The 26,565-nt window shown below is 38.4% G+C and overlaps 1 protein-coding gene across 8 annotated transcripts in view; it reads right to left on the bottom strand.

Moving 5' to 3' along the window:
* The window catches only part of LOC149257368 (E3 SUMO-protein ligase SIZ1-like), a 211,832-nt gene extending 186,727 nt beyond the window's left edge, over window positions 1–25,105 (bottom strand). For 7 of the 8 annotated variants that reach the window (XR_016256735.1, XR_016256734.1, XR_016256736.1 and 4 more), the window contains exons 1-3: window positions 24,966–25,105; window positions 24,233–24,570; window positions 22,207–22,736 (exon numbers count right to left, since the gene is read on the bottom strand). Coding sequence is in view for 3 of the 8 variants with exons in the window: in XM_089414195.1 (XP_089270321.1) it covers window positions 22,207–22,251 (45 nt within the window). In the remaining 5 variants the exon portion in view is untranslated. The remainder of the gene's footprint in view (window positions 1–22,206; window positions 22,737–24,232; window positions 24,571–24,965) is intronic. The other variant, XM_089414190.1, reaches the window with a different exon arrangement.
* Between the last annotated feature and the right edge of the window lie 1,460 nt (window positions 25,106–26,565).

Genomic DNA, 26,565 nt, shown 5'->3' with positions numbered 1-26,565 from the left:
AGAAGCTAGTTCAAATCTGATGCAATTGCAAAAGTGGAGCCTTGAAATTGTAGGTATCAATCTTGTAATAATGTACTGATTTTTGCCATATTTCAGTGTGTATGACTTATCCAAGCTTTTGGCTTGGGGACTTTGAATTCTATTTAAAATTATGGCATGGAATGAATTAAGAACAAGTGTGCAGTTAGTAATACTTCATTCGATAAAAGCTTGTTCAATATGCAATAAAAATATGCACTAAAATGTCAAAGTTCTAGGTATAGGGGGTTTATGCAGTGCATTATATTAGATATCATTTTTGGGATTCAACTGCGTTAAGTAAGTCATTCACGTATGACCATTTCCATGAGAGGTAGTCGTAAGTTAAGCGCGCTTGAGCCAGAGGAGATTTGGGATGGGTGACCTCTCGGGAAGTCACCCATCCGGGTGCAAGCCCCGGAAGTGATGATTGACGCTATGTGATTTATTTCACCAATTTCAATCCCACTTCTTCACCCCTGTGAGCATCACCCGATGCAATGAGTGCTAAGTGAACTATTCAAATCATGAGAAATTAGTCACTTACGACTACCTCTCATGGAAATAGTCATACGTGAATGACTTACTTAACGTAGTTGAATCCCAAAAATGATATCTAATATAAAGCAATACTTAAATTCAAAAAGAGTGAAGGGATCTCTACTTGAATGGTTCATGAGGCACAATACTTGCTAAGGTTTTGCAAATGGGGTAGCAAGCTAAGTGGGCTTGATTGTGGGGAAAACTCCACAGTTAAGCGCGCTTGAGCCAGAGGAGATCTGGGATGGGTGACCTCCCGGGAAGTCCTGGTTACCGGGTGCAAGCCCCGGAAGTGATGATTGACGCTATGTGATTTATTTCACCAGTTTCAATCCCATTTCTTCACCCCTGTGAGCATCACCCGATGCAATGAGTGCTAAGTGAACTATTCAAATCATGAGAAATTAGTCACTTACGACTACCTCTCATGGAAATGGTCATACGTGAATGACTTACTTAACGCAGTTGAATCCCAAAAATGATATCTAATATAATGCACTGCGTAAACCCCCTATACTTAAATTCAAAAAGAGTGAAGGGATCTCTACTTGAATGGTTCATGAGGCACAATACTTGCTAAGGTTTTGCAAATGGGGTAGCAAGCTAAGTGGGCTTGATTGTGGGGAAAACTCCACAGTTAAGCGCGCTTGAGCTAGAGGAGATCTGGGATGGGTGACCTCCCGGGAAGTCCTGGTTACCGGGTGCAAGCCCCGGAAGTGATGATTGACGCTATGTGATTTATTTCACCAGTTTCAATCCCACTTCTTCACCCCTGTGAGCATCACCCGATGCAATGAGTGCTAAGTGAACTATTCAAATCATGAGAAATTAGTCACTTACGACTACCTCTCATGGAAATGGTAATACGTGAATGACTTACTTAACGCAGTTGAATCCCAAAAATGATATCTAATGTCAAAGTTCTGTTGAGAAGAAGCGATCTACTATACAAAAGTCTTGTGATCTCAGCTCCAACATGAACACCATGTCTCTTATCCACTGGCCTGCTTGATTAAGAGTGATTTGGTTGTGCATTGAAGGATTGTGGGTGGACAAATCCCTCGACTTTGTTCTACACTTGTGCAAAATCCTTGATTTGTATTTTTTCCCAAACAAAGAGTTACTCTAGAGCCAGAGGGACCTGAGAAGAAAGGCTCTATCATGTAAACATCACTTGTAATAACATATAAACCCTCTCTAGTAGGAGTTGATATACCTAGGGTTTTGTAGAACCCTAGTAGTTGTAAAATATCTGTTTTGAATAAGTGTCCTTGAAAGACCGAAATTTCTCTTGCAAAAGATCAAACAAGAAGTTATTTCTAGAAGTCGAGTTATTTGGAAGTACCAAGTGTAATCATCTGAGATCTGTCAAAGAGCTTGTCGATGCCTCTCTCATGAAGAAAGCCTAAACCACTTAAGAGTTGGTTTGTGGAGCAAGTAAAATGATGCAAGATGTCATACTTGTCCTTGATTGATGACATCACAGAAAACTCTATGGTTTTTTATAAAAAAGACAATCAACATATAACAAAGTATGTTGGTCTTGTAAAAGATGTAAAATGAGTATTGTAATTCTAGGGCTTTGTTGACAGTGTTGGACCCGCCAACATGTTAGGGGATCTCCCTGGTAAGAAGTCCCAACTAAACCTCAGACCGTTTGGTGTAGGAGTCCCAGCAGTGGGTCGTATGGTATCGGCTTGACCGTGGTTGTGCGCAGAGGCAAGCAGGATGTCCTTGTTGGTAGCAAGGGTGTGACCAGCATAGCAAGCCAAGGAAGGTGTATGAAGGGTTCTAACACACGGAAAGGGGAATGAGTGTGCCCCTTAGAAACCTGTGGAAACACGCAGCTTGAAAGGGAACACACAAGCAAAGATACATCACAAGCTAGAAGGCAGGGAAACCAACGATCCAAAGTGATGGTTAAACCAAGAAGACAACTCAGTAAGATTCATGCATACATATATAGAAAGAGTCCATACATACATGTGTAAGCAAACATCTACATATATCATTAGAGTAACCAAGATAGTTGAAATACAATAACAACATATGCATGAAACATGTTGGCTCTGTTATATTAAGAGTGAAAGATCCAATCATACAATACAACCATGTCCAACTACTAGTCCCGACAACGGAACGTTACAGTCACTGCCGCTGCTCCTCTAAAGAGATATACTAGCTCTGCACTGTGGAGAAGCCAAGGCTCGTTACAATACACTCCAAGCTTTCTCTAAGATACACCTATAGGAAGCTTGGCTCCCCAAAAGCCTGTACAATGAGTTATGAGGTTCTATAAATAGCAAAGGGTTGGGTGACCCTTGACATTCCCCTTTGTGACTCTTCACCTACCCTCATGACTCTTCAACTACTACATGACTGTTACATTCTACTATCGACACTTGTTCTTTCACTTTTACAAGATGTTACATTACAATTTGCACATGTACCCATGTGAGACAAAATAGGCTTGAGCAAGCCATGCAAGACATCACTAAGACTCAGACAGTTGTGGGAAGATCAACTCTTTGACATCCTTGCAATGGTCGACGGTGGCAAACTGATGCCAAGCTTGGTAGTTCATGATGGTGTTCGCGTGCTCAATGGTGACATCTTGCTGAAAGCGAACTCTTGCCTCCGTTGCATCTGGGTACACTGATTTGGCTCCTCTGTCCAACTCGTCTAATAATATGCTCATCATAGTCTTGAGTGCATCCGGAGCAGCAACACACTGATGCATAGTGTTTGCGTTGATCTCCATGTCTGTGTTGGTGGCTATGCAGATCAACTCATCGAAGTACATGTCCAACTCCAGTCGAACTTGGTTCTTTGTCTCCGCCTCAGTGAGTGTGCTAATGGATGGGATTGCATGTGTGTGCACAATGACATCCATGCTCCTGAACACCCATGCATGCGATCGACAACACTGCTCATCCTGTCTGCTCTGTGCCAACTACTCGGATGGGTCTATATCCTGTATGAGTGCAATTTCATCAGTCTGTGCATGTTGCACCTTCTGTTGTACCTGCTCCTGCTGCGCTTCCTTCTCTCTGCTGCACAATGCTTGTTTTCCCTTGAGTGGTCGCTTCAACTCCTGCAACTCCTTTGCTTCCTCGAACCTCTTTGTGTGTCCTCTTGTCTCGCTGTCGCCTCTTGGCCTCAATCTCCAAAGCTGCTTTCATCACAAGTGGATCTGATTTGAACTTGCAACTTTGCTCTGCCTTTGTGCTGTCAACAACCTTCCTCTTGCCTTGGTCAAGCGCAGGTCTGCTACCCTCTGCTGCTGTTGATGGTGTTGCTCTCTGCGATGCCACGACCATTTCATCTTGATATCCTTGTCTATGAATAACTTGGTGTCTTCATAGATAGGCAAGCTCATAGACACTCGCTCAACTGCATCTCCAGTTGCGCTCTCAATTGTGTCCTTTGACCCTGCTCCCTGGGAAGCCATGTACCTGTATTGCTGAGAGGCAGACGAACACTTATGATACCTGGAGACATAGCAACACTCATGGCAAGCAATCTGTCAGTTGAAAACCAAAACAAAATAGAGGACTGACATGCAACATACTTGTGTGACTGTCTGTGAAGATTGCGCAATTTTCACCGGGAGGCTGGGAGACTGACTGCCAAAACTGCGCAAGGCACAGTCCGGGCTGTCAAGAGACTGACTGACTGCTGGAACTACACAGTGCATAGTCCATCCTGGCCTGCTGAGGAATGAAACTGCGCAATGCGCAATTTCACTCAAAAGTGACATGCAAACTAGCAAATTGCATTGCGCAGTTTCTGGGGCCAGCAAGGCACTACCTCCCAAAATTGCGCAATGCAAGCCTGGAGGCCAGTGTTGGGCCAGATTTACGCAATTTCTGGAGGGAAGGTAGAGCCTTCACTTCCAGAAATGTGCATTTGCTAGCCGGGCAAAGCAAGGTCTGGGCCAAGGCAGCCCAAACCTGCTGACAGGCGATTGGAAACATGAGAAGTCTGAATGCATGGCAAAGTTGAGTACAAACAAGAGTGAATGATCATGCATGCAAATAGTGAGTGCAGGATTCAGAAAACGGGAAAACAAGCATGTGTGTGAAGCGAGTCGCCGTAATGACGAGCGTAAGTGCAGAAACAGTATCATGCATGCGACAATAGTGAGATGCAATGAAAAACTGAAACAGTGCTTCTACAAGCTAACACACATCAAAACGACAACAAGCGTTCATTGAAACCAAGCAGACAACACTTACAAAAAGCGAAATACAAAAAGCGACAGAAATGTGGCACAAGACATGAGAAGCAGACTTACCCTCAAAAAGTTGGGTTGAATGTGTCAAAGACTCCTAGATGCGATGTGGGATGTCAGAGCTGCAAGATAAATGTGAGGAATGAGCTCTGCAGCGTCCGGCGAATGAGTTTTGAAAAGATCGAGGTTATGACGTGCATGCCACAAATCTAGGAAAAAGTGACACTTAGCGGGAAGTTTCAAAAACGATCCTTGCATGTAACCTCCAGCTACTAAAAATAGATCCCTAAAATCTAGGGATGCTTTTTGCATGTTGCTTTTTGCCTTTTCAAGAAAAGCAAGCCATGCATGCAAATCAGGGTTGCTCAGTCCCGAAGGGAACCGGTCAAGCTGAAGTCACATGTAGCAGTTTGCAAGCCTTGGGATGAAATTTGCGCAGTTTCTGGGCTAAGCAAGGTTGGTTGTTCCTCAGGCATTACGCAATTTTTGGGGCCAGCAAGTCACTGCCTCCCAGAACTCCGCAATTTCTAAGCTGAAACCCAGTGTTGGTCTGGATTGCGCAATTTCTGGAGGGAAGGCTCCCTAGCTGGATTGCGCAATTCTAAAGCCCAGCAGGATTGCGCAATTTCTGGAGGGAAGGCTAGTTCTCCTCCAGAATTGTGCAATTTTCAGGGGGAGCATCTCAGCCAAAAAATTGTCCAACTTTGGAATGACAACCTGTGGGTGGGAGACAAACAAGTTGACATGCCCAGGCTGGCAGGCCACCGAAACTTAGTTGAAGCCTTTGTACTTGACAGTGCAAGACATGCTGCTAAGGATGGTTGGTAGGGAGGCTCCAAAACGAAGCTCAGACAAAATTTTGGAGGGTGGTTGTAGCTGCAACAATAGGCTTGCAAACCCTAGAAGTTTGGAAGCCTTAGATGTGAAATAACTAGGGTTGGACCTAGATCGACGTTTTCGTTGAAAGAAGAAACCCTAGCTCATGAAGGAATGACATCATGCTGATGGGATGCAAGAAGGCTAAGATCAAGAGGGGGCTAGCATTTTCCTCAAAATTATAAGTACTTTATATCTCTCTTCTTTGATTATTATTGTTGTTTCTGTTTTACTATTAGCCTCTTGTCTTTGTTTCTTTTGTTGAGTTGTAATCACTCTTCTATGACCTCCTAGTGAGGATTGTAGATGCATAATGAAGGTTGCCAAGGATCTGGCAGCAAATGGAACTAGTGGAAGAACGAAGCAAAGCATGTGACAAGAGGACTTTCCCAGAATCATGATTTGTGTTGAGAGATATTGTACTAGATGAGATCCGAGCTCAGAGGGAGCAAGCAAATCAACAAGTTTAATGTATACCTTGATTGTGTCGAAGGGAAGTCAATGGTGACTTCCAAATGGATTTACAAAATCTAGCATGCAACAATTGGTATAGACAAGTACAAAGCGAGAGTTCAGAATAGAATGTTCTCCCAAAATGAGGGAGAGGAGCATGACAAGATGTTTGCTCCAATTGTGAGGTACACTTCTATTATAAATATTATCATCGCCTTAAAAAATTACACCAGGTGGGTGCAAAGATTGTTTTTTCTCAATAGAATAATCGAAGAGGGAGAAGTGTACATAGAGCTACCTTAGGGCTTTAAGGTACATGAGAAGAAGTCTCATGATTGAAGAAGGCTTTGTACGATCACAAGCATACTCATTAGGCTTGGTATATTTGGATTGATGGATCAAGGTTGATCCCATTTGATTTGTCTTTGACGGAAGTAGAAGGACTCATGCGTCAGAGGGAGCAACTGTGGCGGAAAGAATTGCTTCTATAATAGAGGGAGTAGTCAGAGAGCCTTGTTTTAGCTTCAAAGGGAGTTGACCTCTGAGTTTGAGATGATGGTCTACCAGGCTAAGGGTGCAGCTAGGATTACCACAACAAGATATGTTTCAGTGTGAGAGGGAGCACCCAATCAAGGTGATAGGAAAGCAATTGTGGTGATGGATCTAGCGAAGGGAAGCATATCAGTTTATGGTTGATACAAGGCATGTATCTCAACATGTGTTGGAGTACCAACATGGTACAGTTGGTCATGGCACAATCAGTTATAATTTGAGATATGTCTTAAATAGTGAAGTACAACTACAAAGATTCACGGATTCCTATTGGGCCGAGAGTACAAAAAGAGTTCATCAAGAAGTTGCTTCAGTTTGGACTCTATTATGATCTCTTGGATGAGCAAGATGTAGACATTTGTAGCAACTCCATAATGCAGAGGTCGAGTATATTACAGCTTGGTTGGCAAGTTGAGAAGCAGTATGGCTTCAGAGGCTACTTGCAGGATTGCCTTGATCAGGTGTAGGTGACGACCATGATGACAAGTCGAAGTATAGTGAGATCTAGTACTGAGACATGGTACAGAAGGAAGTAGTATGGCTTCAGTACTATTCTTTAGTCAAGCAGATTGCTAACAAAAACTCTATCCCAACATGAAGCATATATACTTTGAGGACAAGCTTGAAGTGATTGAGCATGTTTCTCTCAACGAGAGGGAGTGATGAAATTGCAACATCCAAGACAGTCATTTTCCCAAGGTCAAGTTGATTAGGATCAAGGAAAATGGTCCAAAGTGATAGCATCAGGGACAAACATTCTCCCTTTGTCAAATATGACCAAAATATGGAGAATGGTCTAACAAAGGACAATCATTCTTCCTGTGTCAAGTATGTTGACCAGAATTACGAAAAAATGGTCCCAGAGGCCTCCAATCACTCAGTTGAGTGGGTGCCTTTTAGCATTAGGCTCAAATTACTCTCCAGATAGGTTGAGTGTGTCGAGAAATATAGGGGCAGTTAGATTAGGTGATTTCTCTCACTTTGATAACTGCTTGTGATGTTCTTTTACTTAACTTGATGTACTTGTAGTTAGTTCTTCTTTACTTGACTATTATTGTGTGTTTAACAAATACCAAACAATAAAGAACAATGAGACAAGAGGACACAAAATGTAGGCTACTAGCGAGGGCCAAAACCTCTCCTCTTGAGAGGAAAACCCACAAGAATTCTTCTCTTCTTATAGAATGTTCAGATGACAAATTCCAAGATCTATGACCCTTGGCAAAGACCCCTACAAGACCAAGTCAACCTTCCTTCTTGAAGAGATTTCCTTACATATCTTACAACAAAATATTCGGCCCCAACAAGTTCTCTAGCAGTTTTAGATTGCAACTTGGCCTTACTGCAGAAACCCTAGATTGGCACGTGTAAGTATAAGATGGTGAAACATATCCTTTTCTTCCTTCACTTGGGTAGCAACTTCTTCCTTTGGAACTCAATCTACAAGATGATCCCTTTTCTCCTTGAATTCGACCCTGTAGTGTGATTGTAATTTTCGGCCTTGTTGCAATAATTGTTGCCCTAATCCTTTCGCATGTGTGGGAAATCTGGCCCTAAAACAACCCCTTTCTAATTCCGTTTTTGCTCCCTTTTGTCTCTACTTTTCTTCACTAGGTATGAGGCTTCTTTTTGTGCTTCATCGAACTTGACGAGTGCCTTTGGTGAGATTGAGTTCTTCTAATATATGTGCTTCATAAGGTGGTCGAATAGCCCTTCATGAGGCCGACTAGTTCTTTCATGTAGGGTGACTTCTCTTCATGAAGGCCAACTTGTCTTGGATGGGGTCTTTTGACTCACAAAAAATCTTTTGACTTTATACATGATGCCCAAATCGGTCTTATACATATTACAATGACTCAATTGACTTCATTGACTCAATAAAAACCTAGAAGCACTCAATGGGTGCTTGACCTACAAATAAAATAATCTTGAGTATGAAATCCATGCTACAAAATAATAATAATAAAATTTCCTTTTCTCTTTTCATAAAATGATGATTACATTAGACATTATGAAGACCAATCCTACTTACACTTTTCAACACTCCCTCTTCACTAGGGAGGTATTCATAATCCATACAAGGTACTTGGACATTCTCATACTAAAGAATTCTCATAAGAAGAGTCAGATTGGTAAGCCATTTACTCAGCTTATATGAGTACATCTCATCATACCAACCAACATTGTCACATAGCAAGGCCTTGACTAACAACTCTATCTCTCCACAAGATTAGAGCACAATGTTGGCGAGAAAATGACTGATAGACACCATCATCATTGTCTCTTAAGCCACATACCCCATCTGGATGTTCACAAGGTATGTCCTTTTAGGACCATTCCTATCTTGGAATAACACATCCTCAAGGAATTTCCTCTTTGACTAATCTTTCTTATTGGATGCCCTACCACATCCTCAAAGAGTATCAGAATCAATCTCAAATGCTTACCCAATCCTCCATTCTTTCTTCATAACATGAAGACAAGAATGATGTATATATCTCTCCCTCTCAACTAGGGAGGATATACTCATTCTTATAAAAGGAATATACCAAAGTTCCTTCTTACCTAGGAACTTGCCCAAGCTCCCTCTTAACTAGGGACTTGTTTCCAACATTAGCCATCAACTCTTTGGTGGAGATCATGGTACTATCAGTGGCTAGAAGGGCTCCTCCTTTTGATGTCATGAACTTCAACTTCTTCATCATGGAGCCTTCATCTTCTAGATATTCTTTGTAGCACATCGACCATCTTCTCCATCATTTTCCTTCAACGAACCATAGTGTTGATCAATAGTCATGTCGTCCTTCTCTTCATCGGAAAGTGATCGTCTAGTCCACATTTGGTTATCCTTCATACAACTACCTCTTCCAAGTCATGTTTCTTTCAAGGTCTTCCATTTGATCTCATGAGTACTAGTTGTAGGTGACTTCTACAAGCCTCTTTCGGTAGCCTTGTTTTAACCCAACCAGATTTTTTCAAAAATAAAAACGAACATCATATCAAAGTTACCTTTTTTAATGATGGTCTTGTTGAAGAATCTAGGGAAAAGTAGTGTAGAGTGATTCTTCGTTACTTGATAATAATTTGTGGAGCATTTTTACTTTTCCTTCTTAACTTAATCTTCTTCTTATTATTAGTGCATATGAGTGTACTTCATCAAACTGCTACCAAAACATAAGAACAAGAACACAAGATATTGGCTCTCTGCTAGGGCCAAAATCTCTCCTCTTGAGAGGAAAACCCTTTAGCGAATTTCTCTTATTGAAGCTTCTATTGGTCAATGCCAAACCCCTAGACCCCTGACAAGAGTATTCTCCAAGCACAAGGCAAGTCCTTCCTTCTTTCTGCACCTTATTCCTCGGCACTTCTTCCAGCACTTTGTTCTCCGACACTTTTTCCTCCTTCCGGGACTTCGTTCTCCTACTCCTTGGTGGTAGGCTCTCTTATGCTAGTTCTAGAAGAGATGTTTCTCCTTGATCCTATGTGCACCTTCTCACATAGGATGATGTTTTTCTTCTCTTCACCAATTCAACTTCTTCTTCATGTAACATTGCAGACTTGATGTGGTAGCACTGCACCCCTAAATTCTCGCACATGTGGGAGATTTCGTGGTGTATTTTGTTCCTTTCTCCTTTGTATGTGAGAGTCTCTTCTAATGAGAGGCCTTATAGGCCTAAGTTTCAAGCCCAAACAATGAGAATTATGGGACTGTTATATTGTTGATGATATGTCCATAGAAAGCCCTCCTTTTCTCGCACGTGTGACTGTGTTTAGTCCTAGAAACAGTCATTCAACCTTCGCTTAGACTTTTCCTCTTTCGCTGCACTAGAGGCTCTTTATCTTCGGCTTGTTTCACTCTTATCTTGGCGCCTTGTCTTCGCTTATTTCAGAGATGCTTGAATGCGTTATAGAGGAGTGGACAGCCTCTATATATAGAGGATTGTCCCTCCATTTAGGCCGACTTTGAGGGCTGTTTGGAGGCCGATTTGTTGAGCAGACTTCAAATAGTTTCTATGGTGGTGTAGCATGCTCGTAGGAGCTTCTTGATGGTGCCTTTGCATAGTAGTAGACTTGACTTTGCTTGGAGGTTTTCTCTTTGACTTTAATATATATTTAAACATGGTGTAACATGCCCTTAAGGCCTTCAACATTTCATTTCGACTATTTGACTCACCTATAGCACTTAAACTAGTGCTAGACCTATTTCAATGAGCAAGAAACTCATTGACATATATTATAAAAATAATATTTCCTTTTTTGAATAAATACAAATATCAAAAGTACATTTATGAAGACCAAACCTAGTTACATTTCCTTCAACAGGTCTTTCGGCATGACATCAGCTTCTTGCAACATCAACACCCTACACATGTATGAATCCATCTCCAAGAAATTCATTACCAAGATTATTCTTTTGTAGTGTACATATCATGGTCTTCATACCTTTTTCTTCCATGGAGATGTCTTAGCTAATTCTTCTAGTTATCGGATGTTGATTACTTATCTTATCTTGTGTGACTATACTTTCACGAACTCTTCTTCCTTTCTTCACATATTGCTTTCCTCGGGATCTTCTTTACATGGTTCTTTCAACATAGGAACCATCATTGTCAACCACCTCATATTCCATATGAGGCCATATTATGTTAATTTCATCTTATCAATATGTAGAAGAGTTTAAGGCACATTGTCTACATGTCTTCATGCATTATTCTAATGGAAGAGTATCATGCTCATGAGATAGAGCATTCAACCATTCTTTCTGCAACTATATGATGACATGACTTTATTTATCAAATATATACATACCTCTTCCTTCTTTTGGTCATCTAGACTACCTTCTAGCAGCGTCCTTTCCTTGCTTGAAGATGAAAGTACTTCAACGAACTTGTCATGTTGCACGTCTTTGTCATCATATCATCATCCCTTTGACCTGTAGATACCACATAAGATGAAATGTAGACCATCCGCAAGACACTTGCTTATTCTTAAGTAGAGGTAAATCTTCTAACAAAGATTCCAATGGAGGATCTTAATGATCCTCATTCTACAAATGCTCCCTTCTAATGATGATGATGTATGACGATCTCCTTATATTCTATCTTACTAGATGACTTTCTCCAACCATATAGATTGCTACTTTGGTTGTCCTTCTATGATTCTAATGATGATGCCATGAGCTACTTCCTTTCATTCATGTGAGATGACTGCTTCAGCCATATAGACTTCTACTTTGACTGACCTTCCATGTCATTATGATGATGTCATCTCTATCTCAACTATAATGCATCCTATCATTCTTGTGATGCTTTCCATTCTCTTCTATAACAGAAAAGAACTAAGTGAAGGAGGTTATCTCAGTTATAATAGAGATCTTTCACTTCCTCCTTCTTTAATTTCTTTTGTTTTGATTCTTCCACTTCTTCAGTAACACGTGCTTCATTTCTTTCATTTCTCTTCTTGTTGTCCTTCTTGAGTTTGGGACAATTCCTTTTAAAGTGACCATATTCATTACACTCATAGCATTGTATCTTTAACATATCGATCTTCTTCTTTTTCCGAGGATCAGACTTTCCAAACTTTCATTTTCTCCTGGCCATGGCAGCATATGCTTGAATTTGTTCATTTGATCCAACATTGCACTTTGCCTTCAACCTAGTTTCTTCAATCTTACATAATGACCAAAGTTCACTAAATGGAGTGGCTTCCTTCTTTCCATAGATACTTTATATAAGGTTGGCCCATTCATCAGGTAGTGCATTGAGCACAACCGTGGTCATTTCTTTATCAGACATTATTTCTCCTAATTCTTGTAGTTGATATCTTATTTGAAATACCCTCATAAGGTATGCGGCTATCCCTTCATCCTTAGATACCTTCATTTTGCATAATTCAGTTCCTGCAGTGCTAACGGAAAACAATTCTACCAACTTTGCTACATAAGGGATTAGGAAATCCTTGATTGTTTCTATGAGGATTCATTGAGCCCTTATTTTCCTTTCCATATACTTCGATAGTGCTTGAGATTGTCCTTGAGATGGTTTGGAGATTGAACCCTTAACATATTCAATAACTTCATTCTCTACGAGGGTCAAATCAATCCTCTTTTTCCATGAAAGGAAATTTGATGACCCAACCAGTTTGTTGCTCTCTCTGCAGAATGGAGTCATGTTGATACTAAATCCAGACATAAATATAAAGATACTTACTTGTCAAGTGAAGATGCTCCTAGATGAAGATATCTTCAACTTGATGATGTTGCTTCCTTGATGATCTTCTTCAAGGATGTTTGAGATGTAATATTTGCTTCAATGTGAAGAAGATCACCTTGATTTCTTTGATGATGATGGAAATGCTTCTTCTTGCTTCCTTTGGATGTAGAAACGTAGAATATGGAGACTTCAAGATGCTTCAAATGTGTATTCCTTCTTTCTTTGAGTGGAGGTAGGGTCCTTGAGGTCTTCTTCTCCTTCTGATGATGTGATTTTTAAGATGAGTGCTCCACCTTGGTGCTTTTTAGTCCTCCTTAATGATTTCCTTGTGCTCAACCCTCATGTATCCTTCTTTAATGATGTGATCTTCAGGCTGCCTCTTCTTCTTGTTGTAATCACCTTAGCTCTGATACCATGTTGAGAAATCTAGGGGTAGCTAGATTAGGGGATTTCTCACACTTTGATAATTGCTTGTGATGTTCTTTTACTTAAATTGATGTACTTGTAGTTAGTTCTTCTTTACGTGATTACTATTGTGTGCTTTGATCATCAAACAGCTACTAAACAATAAAGAACAATGAGACAAGAGGACACAAAATGTAGGCTGCTAGTCAAGGTTAAAACCTCTCCTCTTGAGAGGAAAACCCACAATAATTCTTCTCTTCTTATAGAATGTTCAGATGACAAATTCCAAGACCTATGACCCTTGAGAAAGACCCCTTCAAGACCAAGTCAACCTTCCTTCTTGAATAGTTTTCCTTACACAACTTACAGCAACAACTTCTCCAACACTTTTAGACTGCAACTCTGCCTTACTGTAGAAACCCTAGATTGGCACGTGTGAGTATAAGATGGTGAAACGTATCATTTTCTTTCTTCGCTTGGGTAGCTACTTCTTCCTTTGGAACTCAATTTGCAAGATGTGTTGAAAAACGTGTGACTACATTCAGTGTTCATAAATATGAAATGTACTTTTGAGTCTTGTATATTGTAAAATGAAAGAAAATTTATTATTGTTATTTTTGTAGCATGGAATTCATGTTCAAGGTCATTTTATTTAGAGGTCAAGCACCCAATGAGTGCTTCTAGGGTATGTCCTAGGGTCAAGAAGTCAAAAGAGTCATTGTCATATGAAGAAGACCCCATCGGGCACATCGTAACTTGTAAAAAGAATTATTTTTGTATTTAAAAGTGTCAAAATATCCTCCAAGACCAAGTTGCCCTGGTAGCTAAGAAGTCAACCTCAATTATGGCATTTCATCTTTCTTGGAAGCCTATATATAGGAGGGAACTCGACCTCCTATGGACATCGTTCAGTGTTTGGGCTATTTCTCTCTCTCTTTTCACACGTGCGAAGGAAGGAGGCTAGGGTTTTGTTGTTGCAAGATCGAACTTGGAGAAATTGCAAAAATAAGGTTGAAGGAATGTCTATTAGGTCATCCTCAAGCCCTAGAAGAAGGAGAAACTCAAGCAAAGGTCGAAGGAAGCCTTGGAAACCCTAAATTTGCTCACACGTGTGGAGGCAGCAACTGTTGTAGGGGCTGAATATTTCAGACCTGCAGTAGAAGCTGAAATTTTGTAACTGGGGGTCGAAGTTGTGCAGCTGGAAGAGATCTAACAACATTTTAGTTGGACAAAGGAAGCACATCATCAATAAGGTCATACTTGGTCTTGGAAGGATATTGGTCTTGGAATTCATCATTTGAAGAATCTATAAGAAGAGAAGGGATTTGTGGGTTTTCCTCTCAAGTGGAGAGGTTTTGGCCCTGGCTTGCAGCCTATAACCTGTGTTCATGTGTATTGTTGATCTTCTTGTTTTGGTAATTGTTTGATGATAAGAATAACATAATAAGAAGAGAAGAAGCTAATAAATAAGAAAAGTAAAAGGACATCACAAGCAGTTATCAAGTTTAAGAGAAACCATCCTAATTGTACCCCTATAGATTTCTCAACATGGTATCAAAGATAAGGTTGGCAAAAGGCATAATGAAGATCACTACATCCTTAAAGAAGTTTTTGAAGAAGTGTTCTATGATAGCAAGTCATCTCAAAAAAGGTATCAAGGCATTGTGGAATCTCCTATTATCCATCAAGAATAATATAACCAAGACTTTTACAAAGGACGAAGGGTTATTCTCAGCACTTATAGGCACATTTGAAGATGAGAATATTTGGGTAATCGACAGTGGAGCATCAAGACATATGACAGGTGAACACAAGCAATTAAAGACCTTATCAAGAGGAAAATCTTCCTACTCCATTAAACTTGGTGACAAGAAGAGATATCATGTAAGAGGATTTGGATCAACCTCACTAGAGCTAGAGAATGGAGGAAATATTTATTTCAACAACATCCTATTTGTTCTAGGTTTGCAAAAGAATCTACTTTCTATTTAATGTTTAGAAGATAAGGGAGATAGAGTCACTTTTATAGATGGAAAGGTTGTAGTATGGGATAAAAGCTCTAACATCAAAAATGCAAAGGTCATTGGGATTCGTGAAGGAAGACTCTACAGACTGTTGACTCCCCTCTATCAAGCTTTGGTTCACATTAAAGTAAGTCCATGTGAACTTTGGCATAGAAGGTTTGGTCACCTTCAATACAAAATCTTACCAACAACTCTAAATTCAATAGTGAATGGCATCCCTGAACTCAAGGAGGATAATGAAGGAGTCTGCAAGGGATGTGCATTGGATAAAAATGTTAAGAGGCCATTTGGAAGCAGTGCTTCAAGGTCAAAAAGAAACGCTGGATCTCATTCATTCTGATTTTTGTGGTCCTATGTCTACAAAGTCTCTTGGAGGTCATCTAAATTATGTAGCATTCATTGATGACCACTCAAGGAAAACTTGGATCTATTTGTTGAAGTCCAAGGATGAAGTATTCAACAAATTTCAAGAATTTAAAGCTGAAGTAGAGAACCTTACAGAAAGGAGGATAAAGATACTAAGATCTGACAATGGAACTTCAAAGGAACTCTTAGCTTTTTGTAAGGAGGCTAGGACTAAAGGGAGCTGATAGTCCCATATAATTGTGAACAAAAGGGAGTTTTTGAACGAAAGAATCAATCAATTGAAGAAAGTGACAAAGCCATGTTACATGATGAAGACTTGACAAAATTTCTATGGGGTGAAGCAACACAGACTATTGTATATGTTCAAAATCGAAGTCCTCACATATCACTAGACAACATAACTTCTGAAGAAGCATTCACTGGGAAGAAACCAAGCGTGGACCATCTCTGAATATTTGGTTCTCCTGTCTATACTCACATTCTAAAAGATAAGAGAAAGAAGTTGGATCCTACAAGCATGAAGGTAATATTTGTTGGCTATAGTAATACTTCAAAAGCATATAGGATCGACATAAAGGAAGGACACCGAATATAAGTAAGTCGAGATGTGATCTTTGATGAAAGTATTGCATTCAAGAAATCAAAGAATCTCCTGATTGACCCTAATGATGAAGAACTTCCAATATTTGAAGAAGAGTGCACAAGGGAGGAAGAAGATTCAAATCATAAAGAGATAGGGCCCACTGAACCTGTGCAACAAGTCATCATCCCTGAAAATAGAAAGAGAACTAATTGGTTAAAGTCTACTCTCCTAGATGTCAAGGGACATGGAGTTGCCAAAGGCACATTCAGGGAAAGTAAGAAGCCCAAAAGATATTCAGGATTTGCAGCCTATATGATGAAGTTAATAGAAGCAGACCCATCCACCTTTGAAGAGGTTGTCAAACATCAAGAATGGAAAGATGCCATGAAAAGGAGTTTGGGAAATTGTACCTAGGCCTGAAGACAAATCTATGGTGACTTCTAAGCGGCTCTACAAGATTAAACATGCACCAGATGGAAGTATAGATAAATATAAGGAAAGATTTGTGGCTAGGGGCTTCTCCCAATAGGAAGGCATCAATTATGAAGAGACATTTTCACCTACAACAAGGTATACAACTATACGTTTGTTGGTCTCTTTGGCAACACCGATGGGATGGAACATTCATCAAATGGATGTCAAGACAACATTCCTAAATGATACTATTGATGAAGAATTCTATATAGAAGAACCCTTGGGATTCGAAGAAAAAGACAGAGAGAATTATATCTACAGGTTGAAGAAGGCACTGTATGGCCTCAAGCAAGCAGCAAGGGCATGGTATGCAAGGAAGGATGCATACCTACAAAGATTAGGCTTCTCAAAGAGTTTTGTTGATCCAAATCTCTACATCAAGGTTGTGAAGGATGAGCCCGTAATCATTCTTCTATATGTGGATGATCTTCTCATGACAATTGTGGAAGGTCGTATTCAAGAGTGCAAGAAGCAACTGGCAGCAGAATTTGATATGAAGGATCTAGGGCTGATGCACTATTATTTTGGGTTGGAAGTTTGGCAAGGACCTGATGAGATTTATCTAGGTCAAGCAAAGTATGTGATTGAGATGCTAAAAAGGTTTGACATGATGGATTGCAAACCTATGACAACCCCTAAGATCACAAACTTGAAAGGCAAAGAAGTTTTGAATCAATCTTGGTGGATTCGACAAAGTATAGACAATTGATTGGATCACTGATGTATTTGGTAAATACTCGACCAGACATTTGTTTTGCAATGAATATTCTCAGTCAATTTCAAGTTGAGCCCAAGCATGATCATTAGATAGCAACCAAGCATATAATGAGATATCTGCAAGAAACAATCCACTACTTCCTGAAGTATGATAAGAGGAATGATATCCACTTGATTGAATATACAAATTCTGACTGGGGTGGCAGTGAGATGGATAGGAGAAGCACTAATGGAGGATGTTTTAGTTTGGGATCCTCCATGATATCCTAGATGAGTAGAAAGGACGAATCGATAGCTTCGAGTAGTGCCAAGGCTAGATATATTGCATCCTGTGAAGTAAGCAGAGAAGTTGTTTAGTTGAGGAAGTTGTTGTTCAACCTGTTTGAAGGACTAATGGACCCTACAATGATACATTGTGGCAACACCAACTATATAAGGTTGTTTGAAGACCCAATGTTTCATGGAAAGACAAAGCACATAAATAACAAGTATCACTACATTCCAAAGATGGTACAAGATGGAGTGTTGCAGCTACAATATATCTCCATTGATGAACAGGTAGTTGACATCTTGACAAAATCTCTTCCTCAAGAAGCTTGTGTATTTGAGATACAAGTGTGGATTGGTTGATATATCCTCCCTAGTTGAGAGCGAGAGATAGACACATCATTATTGTCTTCACTTCGTGAAGAAAGAATGGAGGATTGGGTAAGCATCTGGCATCCAATACTCTTTGAGGATGAGGTAGGGCATCCAAGATAAGAGCAATCGAAGAGGAAACTCCTTGAAGATTGTTATTCCAAGATAGGAATTGTTCTAAAAGGACAAACCCTGTGCATACTAGAGTGGGGTATGTGCCTTGAGAGACAATGATGATGGTGTCTATCAGTCAATGGTCTCACCAGCATTGTGCTCTAATCTTGTGGAGAGATAGAGTTGTTAGTCAAGGCCTTGCTATGTGACAATGTTGGTTGGTATGATGCAAAGAGATGGCTTACCAATTTGACCTTCTTATTGTTGAAATTTCTAAGTCTAACCGTTAGAAATTTTATCTGTATTCTTCTAGTTTATTTCTCCTACTTGTTAATTACAAACAAGTTATTTAAACATATAAACATCGAAATAAGCACAATACAGTCTCAACCATCTACAAATCAACAGCTAAAAGAAATAGAAAACACAAAAGTGACATCGTTATTTTTGGACAGCTTGTCCCCGGAAAAACCCAACTTAGGAAAATCGATGCAGCAATTCTGAGGGTTATTTATTATGCAATATATTCTTGAGTACAACTAGGTGCCAACCTGGCTCACCCGACAGAGAAAAATAACTGGCAGTAATACCTCTCTATTCTGAAGCAGAAATTCAGAAAATCTACCCCATGAAATCCTCTCCAGCACAATTGAAGCACAGCATCAACCCTCCTAGCCTCTGCATCAGCATCAAAACCCTCTGTGCCAACCCTCTGAGGCACTGCGCAACCTCTACGACCTTCTACGTCACTCTTGTTGCCCTCTACGTGGATGCGCGGGCCCTTTGGCCTCTACGCTGTCTCAGCTAGCCTCTATGTGGCCTGCTCTGGCTTCTGCATCTGCCTCTCTGCCTCTGCATTAGTCTCTCGACACTATCTCTGCCTCTCTGTCCAATACTCACTGCCCCTCGCTGCAAACTGATCACTGATTTGACTTTTGTTAGCAAACCCCGCTCTAGAAAATCGAATGACTGATCACTCTAGTGTATTCTCCAATTGACCCTCAAACCTCCTCTTATACTTTTCCTGTTGGTCCTTCAACAGCCGAGATTACATCTCTAATCAATGGCTAAGATTAGATTTGGTTTGATCCATGTCTTTTGGAACCTTCTAACCCAGTTTTATATTAATACCCATTAATATTTTATTTTTCCTAAGTTTAGACTTAGGAACTCCATTAAAAATATTAATTATTTTAATATCTCCCAAACCGGGTAGAATATGCCCAAACCATTTCTGGGCCTTGGAGATCTCATGTGCTTTAGCCTCCCCACTAATTTTCATGGCTAGAGCACATCTGATGCTACCCCAAATCAAGACTTATGAGATCTCTTCAGTTTGAGAATGTCCATGTACCATTTATGAATACTTCCCTAGTTAAGAGGGAGTGTTGAAAAATGTGTAACTAGGTTCAGTCTTCATAAATATGAAATGTACTTTTGAGTCTTGTATATTGTAAAATGAAAGAAAAATTATTATTGTTATTTTTTTAGCATGGATTTCATGTTCAAGGTCATTTTATTTAGAGGTCAAGCACCCATTGATGCTTCATTGAACTTGATGAGTGTCTTTGGTGAGGTTAAGTTCTTCTTATATATATGCTTCACAAGGTGGTCAAATAGCCCTTCATGAGGCCAACTAGTTCCTTCATGTATGCCAACTTCTCTTCATGAAGGTTAACTTGTCTTGGAGGGGGTCTTTTGACTCACTTTTTTTTTTTTACTTTATACATGATGCCTAAATGGGTCTTATACATATTACAATGACTCAATTGAGTTCATTAGCTCAATAAAAACCTAGAAGCACTCAATGGGTGCTTGACCTACAAATAAAATAATCTTGAGCATGAAACCCATGCTACAAAATAATAAAATAAAATTTGTTTTTCTCTTTTCATCAAAATTTCAAATACATAAAATCATGATTACATTAGACATTATGAAGACCGAACCTAGTTACACTTTTCAACAGAGTGAGCCCATTTAACATCAGGCCCAGAATTACTCAGGTTGAGTGTTTCCTTTGGAGTTTCACCACGAGTCAAAGACACTGACCAGGATGATGGTGAACCAAGACTAGTCAGTGTACCATGGGCCAAAATCGCCGACCAGAATCATGGTGACTTGTTGATGCTAATGATGTACCATGTGTCAAGAGTATTGACCAGAATTATGGTGAGGATATACCATAGGTCAGAGGTACCAACGAGAATTATGGTACCCTGTTGATGCTAACGATTTACCACGTATCATAGTTGTTGACCATGATTATGGTAAATGAAATGATGTTGATGATGCTAATGATGAATTGTTATAACTTTTTTCTTAGAGAAAATTGTCAACATGAGAACATCTAGATAGTCATTATGAATACCTACCCAGCTAAGAGGGAGTGTTGAATTTTGTAGCTATGGTCAGTGTTCATAATTAATATTTTAGTCTTTGATGTATTTGTATTATGTAACGATAAATATAAAGCATGCTCTTCATGTTATTGTCAAAAGAGAAAATATACGACATGCTCTTCATGTTGGTTTTAAAAGAGAAAAGTTTTGAATTTCACATTTGAATTTTTGGCCCGAAAATGACCTAGTTGGCCGTCGTACAAGACATGTTGGCCTAGCTTCTAGAGGCACCCATTCGACCTCTCAAGACACAATATATACGCCATTTCGTCCTCCTCCTTAAGCAAGTAACTGGGACTTTCTAAGCAACAAGAAGTCAAATTTGAGGCAAAGAAGAAGTCGCATCCGAGGCTTAGAAGTCAAATATGAGGCAAGAAAAGAAGATAAATCTGAGGCAAATAAAAGAACGAATTTGCGGCAGAGTTTATGAACTTCCCTGGGCAACAAAACCGCGTCTTTCCTAAGAGAAGAAGAAGGTCGAATTTGTTGAGCAGCAGATCGTCTTGTCTAGTAGGCAGTTTGACTAAGTGTGACCAGGGCTGTAAGTTTGACTTTTGTTTGACTTAGATGTATCTCTGTTGACTTGAACAATTTCTCTAAAAAAGGTTTTTGGGTTTTTCCTTGAGTGGGTTTTCCGAGGGTAAAAATCTTATGTTCTTGTTTGGCTATCTCTTTATGATTCTACTGTTCTACTATTGAAGATCTTCTAGGTAATTGCTTAATGATAAATGTGAATACAAGTGAATGAATATCACTAGAAGTAACTATCACATAAGAAGACACTGAAAAATCAACCGGTTTCACCTCCACAGACTTTGTGGCCCACCAACAGTTCTACTGCTCGTTATTAATTGTCCCTGGGTCTTCAAAAGCTGAGGCTGTGCTTGATCAAAAGAAAGCCATGGGAACACAACCAGAAATGTCGCTATCATCTCATCCGTTTCAGGTCCTTGTGCTTCAGTCAATTCTCGACGACTCCTCATCGTGAATTGGAGATTATTGATCCTTGCCATGTGAGAGCTTTTTGCGTCTAAAATAAGAGTTGCCCGAGTGCATTATTGTTTTGAAAGTCTCTTTACAAGTATTAGGCAATTCCTTGTTATAGGCCATTCCTTGTTATAGGCGATTCCTTGCTAAAGTCAAGATGGATTGATTATAATTTTGCAGCTCAAACTAATTTTGCAGCTCAAACCGAAATGTGAAGAGTCGTCCCAGAAACCTAATGTCAATATAGAAGATCAAAATTCACCCAAAAGCTCGTATACTTCATATTTCTCAATCTTGAATTGAATTGCACTGCTTTTATTAATAACCAAAATCCAGTTGGTGACTAAATTCAAAATCTCTCCATGCAAAGTGCTCAATTTTCAGCCTAGTTTCAGATATCTTAAACAAGCATTTTTTTTAAACATGAACATCTTGTCAAGATAATCCTAAATACTAATATATATTGACACGCAGCATCTACACATGTAAGAAGTAGCAAGCCATAAGCTGAAGCCAAAAAAAAAAAAAAGTTCTTTAAGATTGCAGAAAACAGAAGAATATCTCACATTGATAAGAACAGATCCAACGTTCGCTAGATTTGGGACAATACCTGAAGAAGGACGTTGTTGTTTTGATTTGGAAAGAGAATTCGCATATTCCAATTCCGGCACTCTTTGGGGATGAGAATTTAAATCAGGAGTCTTAAAAATCAATGAATTTGTTGACGGTGGAGCAGCAGATGCTTCATATTTCTGACTTCCCAGCGACCTAGACTTCGGCTTTGGTTTCTCACCAGCAGAGACCGGAATCGAGAGCCGGTAGATTTTTGGACATAATACTACATTAAACAACCATTTTATTGGTGTAAATAAAAATGAGACATATTTTATCCATTATGACCTTTACAAAGCACTACAAGCGTACGCCTTATTGAACGCTAAAAATATACCTTATGCTTTGACCCTGCTGTCGCGCCAGATTCTCGGTATCTTAGCTCCGTTATCCATTTTTTACGAAACCTCTCCGGGAGCTTTTTAACAGTTTTCTTTTTTACTTTTTAGGTGCTTCCTGACTCTTCGTTCCCTTGCCTTGGAATCGCCGTTCAAGCTTTGTAAAGGTTCTGTTTTCCAGTTCAAATGCCTGAAATGGGGAACATGAGTCAAAAACTCCTTGAAATTTGTACATAAAATTAATTAAATGACTTAAACTGTGATACTAGTAAAGAAATGTCTGATTTATTTAAGTGTGATATTATATTTTAAAATAACTTAAACATTAAAGTTTACAAGCAGGTTTTAAGAAAGAAAGTGTTGATTTCATGTTTTGAACAAGGAAAAACTCATTATTTGTGGGGAAAAAAATAATTGTAAGTCATTTTGGAAAGAGCTCCAATTTAAATATAAATAAATTGAAAATAATCATATTAATAGTGTTAAATATTATTAATATTTAACACTATAGTATAACAATTTACTTGAGCTTGCAATATTTTATCTCAAATTTCATTCGGGATAAGTATACTCAAACTTTGATTTCAAGTTTTGTTTTAAAGTCTTTTTCTTTTTTTGGTTTTCCTTTTAAAGCCTTTTTCCTCCTGTGGTTTTTCACCTTGCTTTTGATTATTGCTTTAGTATTTTTCAACTTCTCTTAGCTAAGTAGACCTTACATCATGATAGAATTCACTGGTCTCTTTTTTAAGTAGATAGGTGTCTTTTTGTAATTTTCACATATAGTGTACAATGCCTCATAAGTACATCTTGAAGTTGACAAGCTATAGCTAAGGATTTTAACATCCTTGTTGCAATTCTTTGGCCTATATTGATGCTCTGTCTCATTAATATTTTCTAGCATTCTTCGTCTAACTTACTCTAGCTATACACTTAACACATAATGCTATGACTTATTTTTTCAAAGCAATTATGTTAATGCCACTTTCTTACATAAGCAATATATGTTCCATTATATTCTTACTTTCCCTTAGCAACCACAAAAATCGTAGTCAATTGGTTGTAGGCTTTTTCATCCTAACAAATAATAAGTGTAGTATTACAAATCCTAAACACTAGCAAAGTTCATGCATTTAGTTTGCAAATAATCTAGTTTTCTGTATTCTTACTTGAGCTTGATTTACACGACAAAATATCCTTGCTAGTGCTTGATTTCACATATAAAGCAAAAAGACTTTAAAACCAAATAAAATACCAAATATTCAAAAATATCTCATGTTATGATCCATGGCCATTGAAACAGAAATGATGAAAGCATCTTCCACTTCAACAATATTCTAAATCCACATATAAATCAAAAAAACTTGAAAGCTAAATAAAATACCAAATATTCAAAAATATCTCATGTTATGATCATTGAATCAAAGGTGGTATAAGCATCTTCCACCACAACAATATTTTAACAATGGAGATAGAGAACAGATTCAAAGGTGATATAAGCATCTTCCACCACAACAATATTTTAACAATGGAGATAGAGAACAAAAAAACAACAGCTAATACTTCATTTAAAGCAGACAGTCAACAAGATCATGACATTTAGAAAATTATTGTAAAAAAAAATACAAGAATTCTATTATTAATTATTTATTTTGTTTTGTATTTTCTGTTCTGGAACCAGTAATATACGTTTTCATCCTGGACATCTGCAAACTGCTGTAGCTGAGCTCTGATGATTTTGATTTCTTCTCTGGGAGTTGACAGTACCAAAAATATACTTTTTCATCCAGTTGCCGTTGCCTTCTTTTTGTTTTGTATTTTCTCTGTTCTGGAACCACTAATATACTTTTCATCCTGGACATCTCCAAACCGCTCTGATGGTTTTGATTCCTTCTCTAGGGGGTTGACACTACCAGAAATTAATATAGTTTCCAGGATCCGGATCTGTTCCGGTTTTGGAATCCATCTTAATTTTTATTTGGGTGGTGCACTTTCCCCCTCGAGCACAGAATTATGTGATGAGGTACCTGCTCCATGACAGGGAAAATGAATATATAAATTAGAATTCATTGTAATCAGATATATAAATTAGAATTACTGTGAAAATACTAATCGTATTCATTGTAGATATCACATCTGCACATCATTTAACTACATGCAATCAGATACATATAAATACCAGTAGATCTGACGATATATATATATATATATGAATGATTAAATGAGCAAACTACACTACATTATTAGTTTTAAATATTTAAATTACAAATTAAAAAGCTGAAATGCCTTAACTGCTTACAGTTAAGGCTTTTGAATATGCAGAATGGTTCCAGAAGGGAAGAGATCTAGATATAGAAAATAATTAATCAATATGGAAACTCAACTGACTGACCTCCTAACTGAGAGGGGTTTACGAACAAACCTGTAAGGGACAAGCGCAGTCATGATGTTTGTTTCCCGAGCATCGCAGGGGATTCAACACCGGGAGGGATCGACGGGTTTGAAACCCTTTTCGTTTCTTATCAATGATATTTTTTGCTTTTATAATGAACAATATTTATCAGTGGGGTTGAATGAGGTTTTCTCGCGTTAGATCTAATAACTTATAGACTTAATAGAGTAGATAAGAGCAGTTTAAATTTATGAGGTGTAATTCATATGTGGTTTAATTTTTATTAGGTTTCAGGTACAAATTTATGGGAAGAATTGATGGTGGGTGTGTCCAAAATCGACAAATATATATGTTGACTCAATGAATTTCTATATGTGATATACATATAGATTTAAAAATAGATTTTAGAGTTTATCTAATAATGTATAGATCTGAGCTAATGTATCGATCTGAGCTAAGAATGTATAGATCTAAAGTTCATTACAATGTTTTTTATTTAGACTTTTATGTTTTCAATTGTCAAGATAAAATGTAAATCCAAATCACAATCACAATATACATATGTTACTCTACAGAGCAATTTCTTCTCAATAATTTACCTTCAACTTGGGGAGGAGGAGTTGTTTTCGCAGTCCCTCATATATTCTTTGCATTCATTCTTTTCTCGGCCTTGAATGTTAGGAGAAATAATGCATTTAGCTTTATACAACTACTCTTTTTCCGAGTTGGGAATTGTTCTAAGAACATCATCAAGCTCTGCATCTTTCCCCTGAGAATCAGAAAGAGGTACCTCTTCTTCTTCTTCTTCCTCTTCCCCTATTATTTCTATTTATATGATTAGGGTTTTCTTCTTATACTTAAATATCTTTACCCTTTTTATTCCTGATTAGGGTTTTCTTCTTATACTCAATTATCTTTATTCTTTTTTTATTCTCAAATAAGGTTTTCTTCATATACTTAATTATCTTTACTCTTTTTATTCTTTATAAATATATGGTTGTCTACGAAACCCTATACTAGCATGTTCTAAAACATCATGTTATTCCTATACTAGAGTGTTCTAAAAACATCATGTTAAATTTTAATTGGTGTAATTGTAAAATGCTAAACTTATAAAATTTTAAATTTATGTTGCTTAAAATATTTCTAACTAGCTTTGCACCTTTTATTTCTGATTTGTAATGGGACTTAGACTTTTTGGCATCATGCTCACTTCCATGTACCTTTTGGCTACGCATCTACTCCCACTATAGTTGTGGACATGAGTTTTTATTAGAATTCTTGAGTTTTTCTCACCATGTCAATCACGCTAGTATTAAAGAAATTAAATTTGTCTATTAACATTTTCTTTTTTCTTATAATTGTTAGTTTATGCCTCTAATTAGTTCAATACCTATCATTTCCATCAACAAGGTTTTATCATCATTCAACCATACTTTTAGAGTCCAATGGTTGGCCCTTCCATTGCTACTACCTACATTATTAATATTTGAATATTATTATGCACAATTAACTAAATGGTGACGGCCCAGCCCTATGGTGACGTGGACAAAGTTCCACGTGATCACTCTACAGGCCCTCGCTGTCACTGTTGGCGCTACGGTCAAATCCGCTTTCAATCTGCAATTAA

The sequence above is a fragment of the Pinus tabuliformis genome, chromosome 6 (assembly GCF_031772625.1).
Source record: "Pinus tabuliformis cultivar Carrire ecotype Pingquan chromosome 6, CPIR1, whole genome shotgun sequence".
NCBI lineage: Eukaryota > Viridiplantae > Streptophyta > Pinopsida > Pinales > Pinaceae > Pinus > Pinus tabuliformis.
The sequence above is the reverse complement of the archived record's forward strand: the minus strand, read 5'-3'. Positions and strand labels throughout refer to the sequence as shown.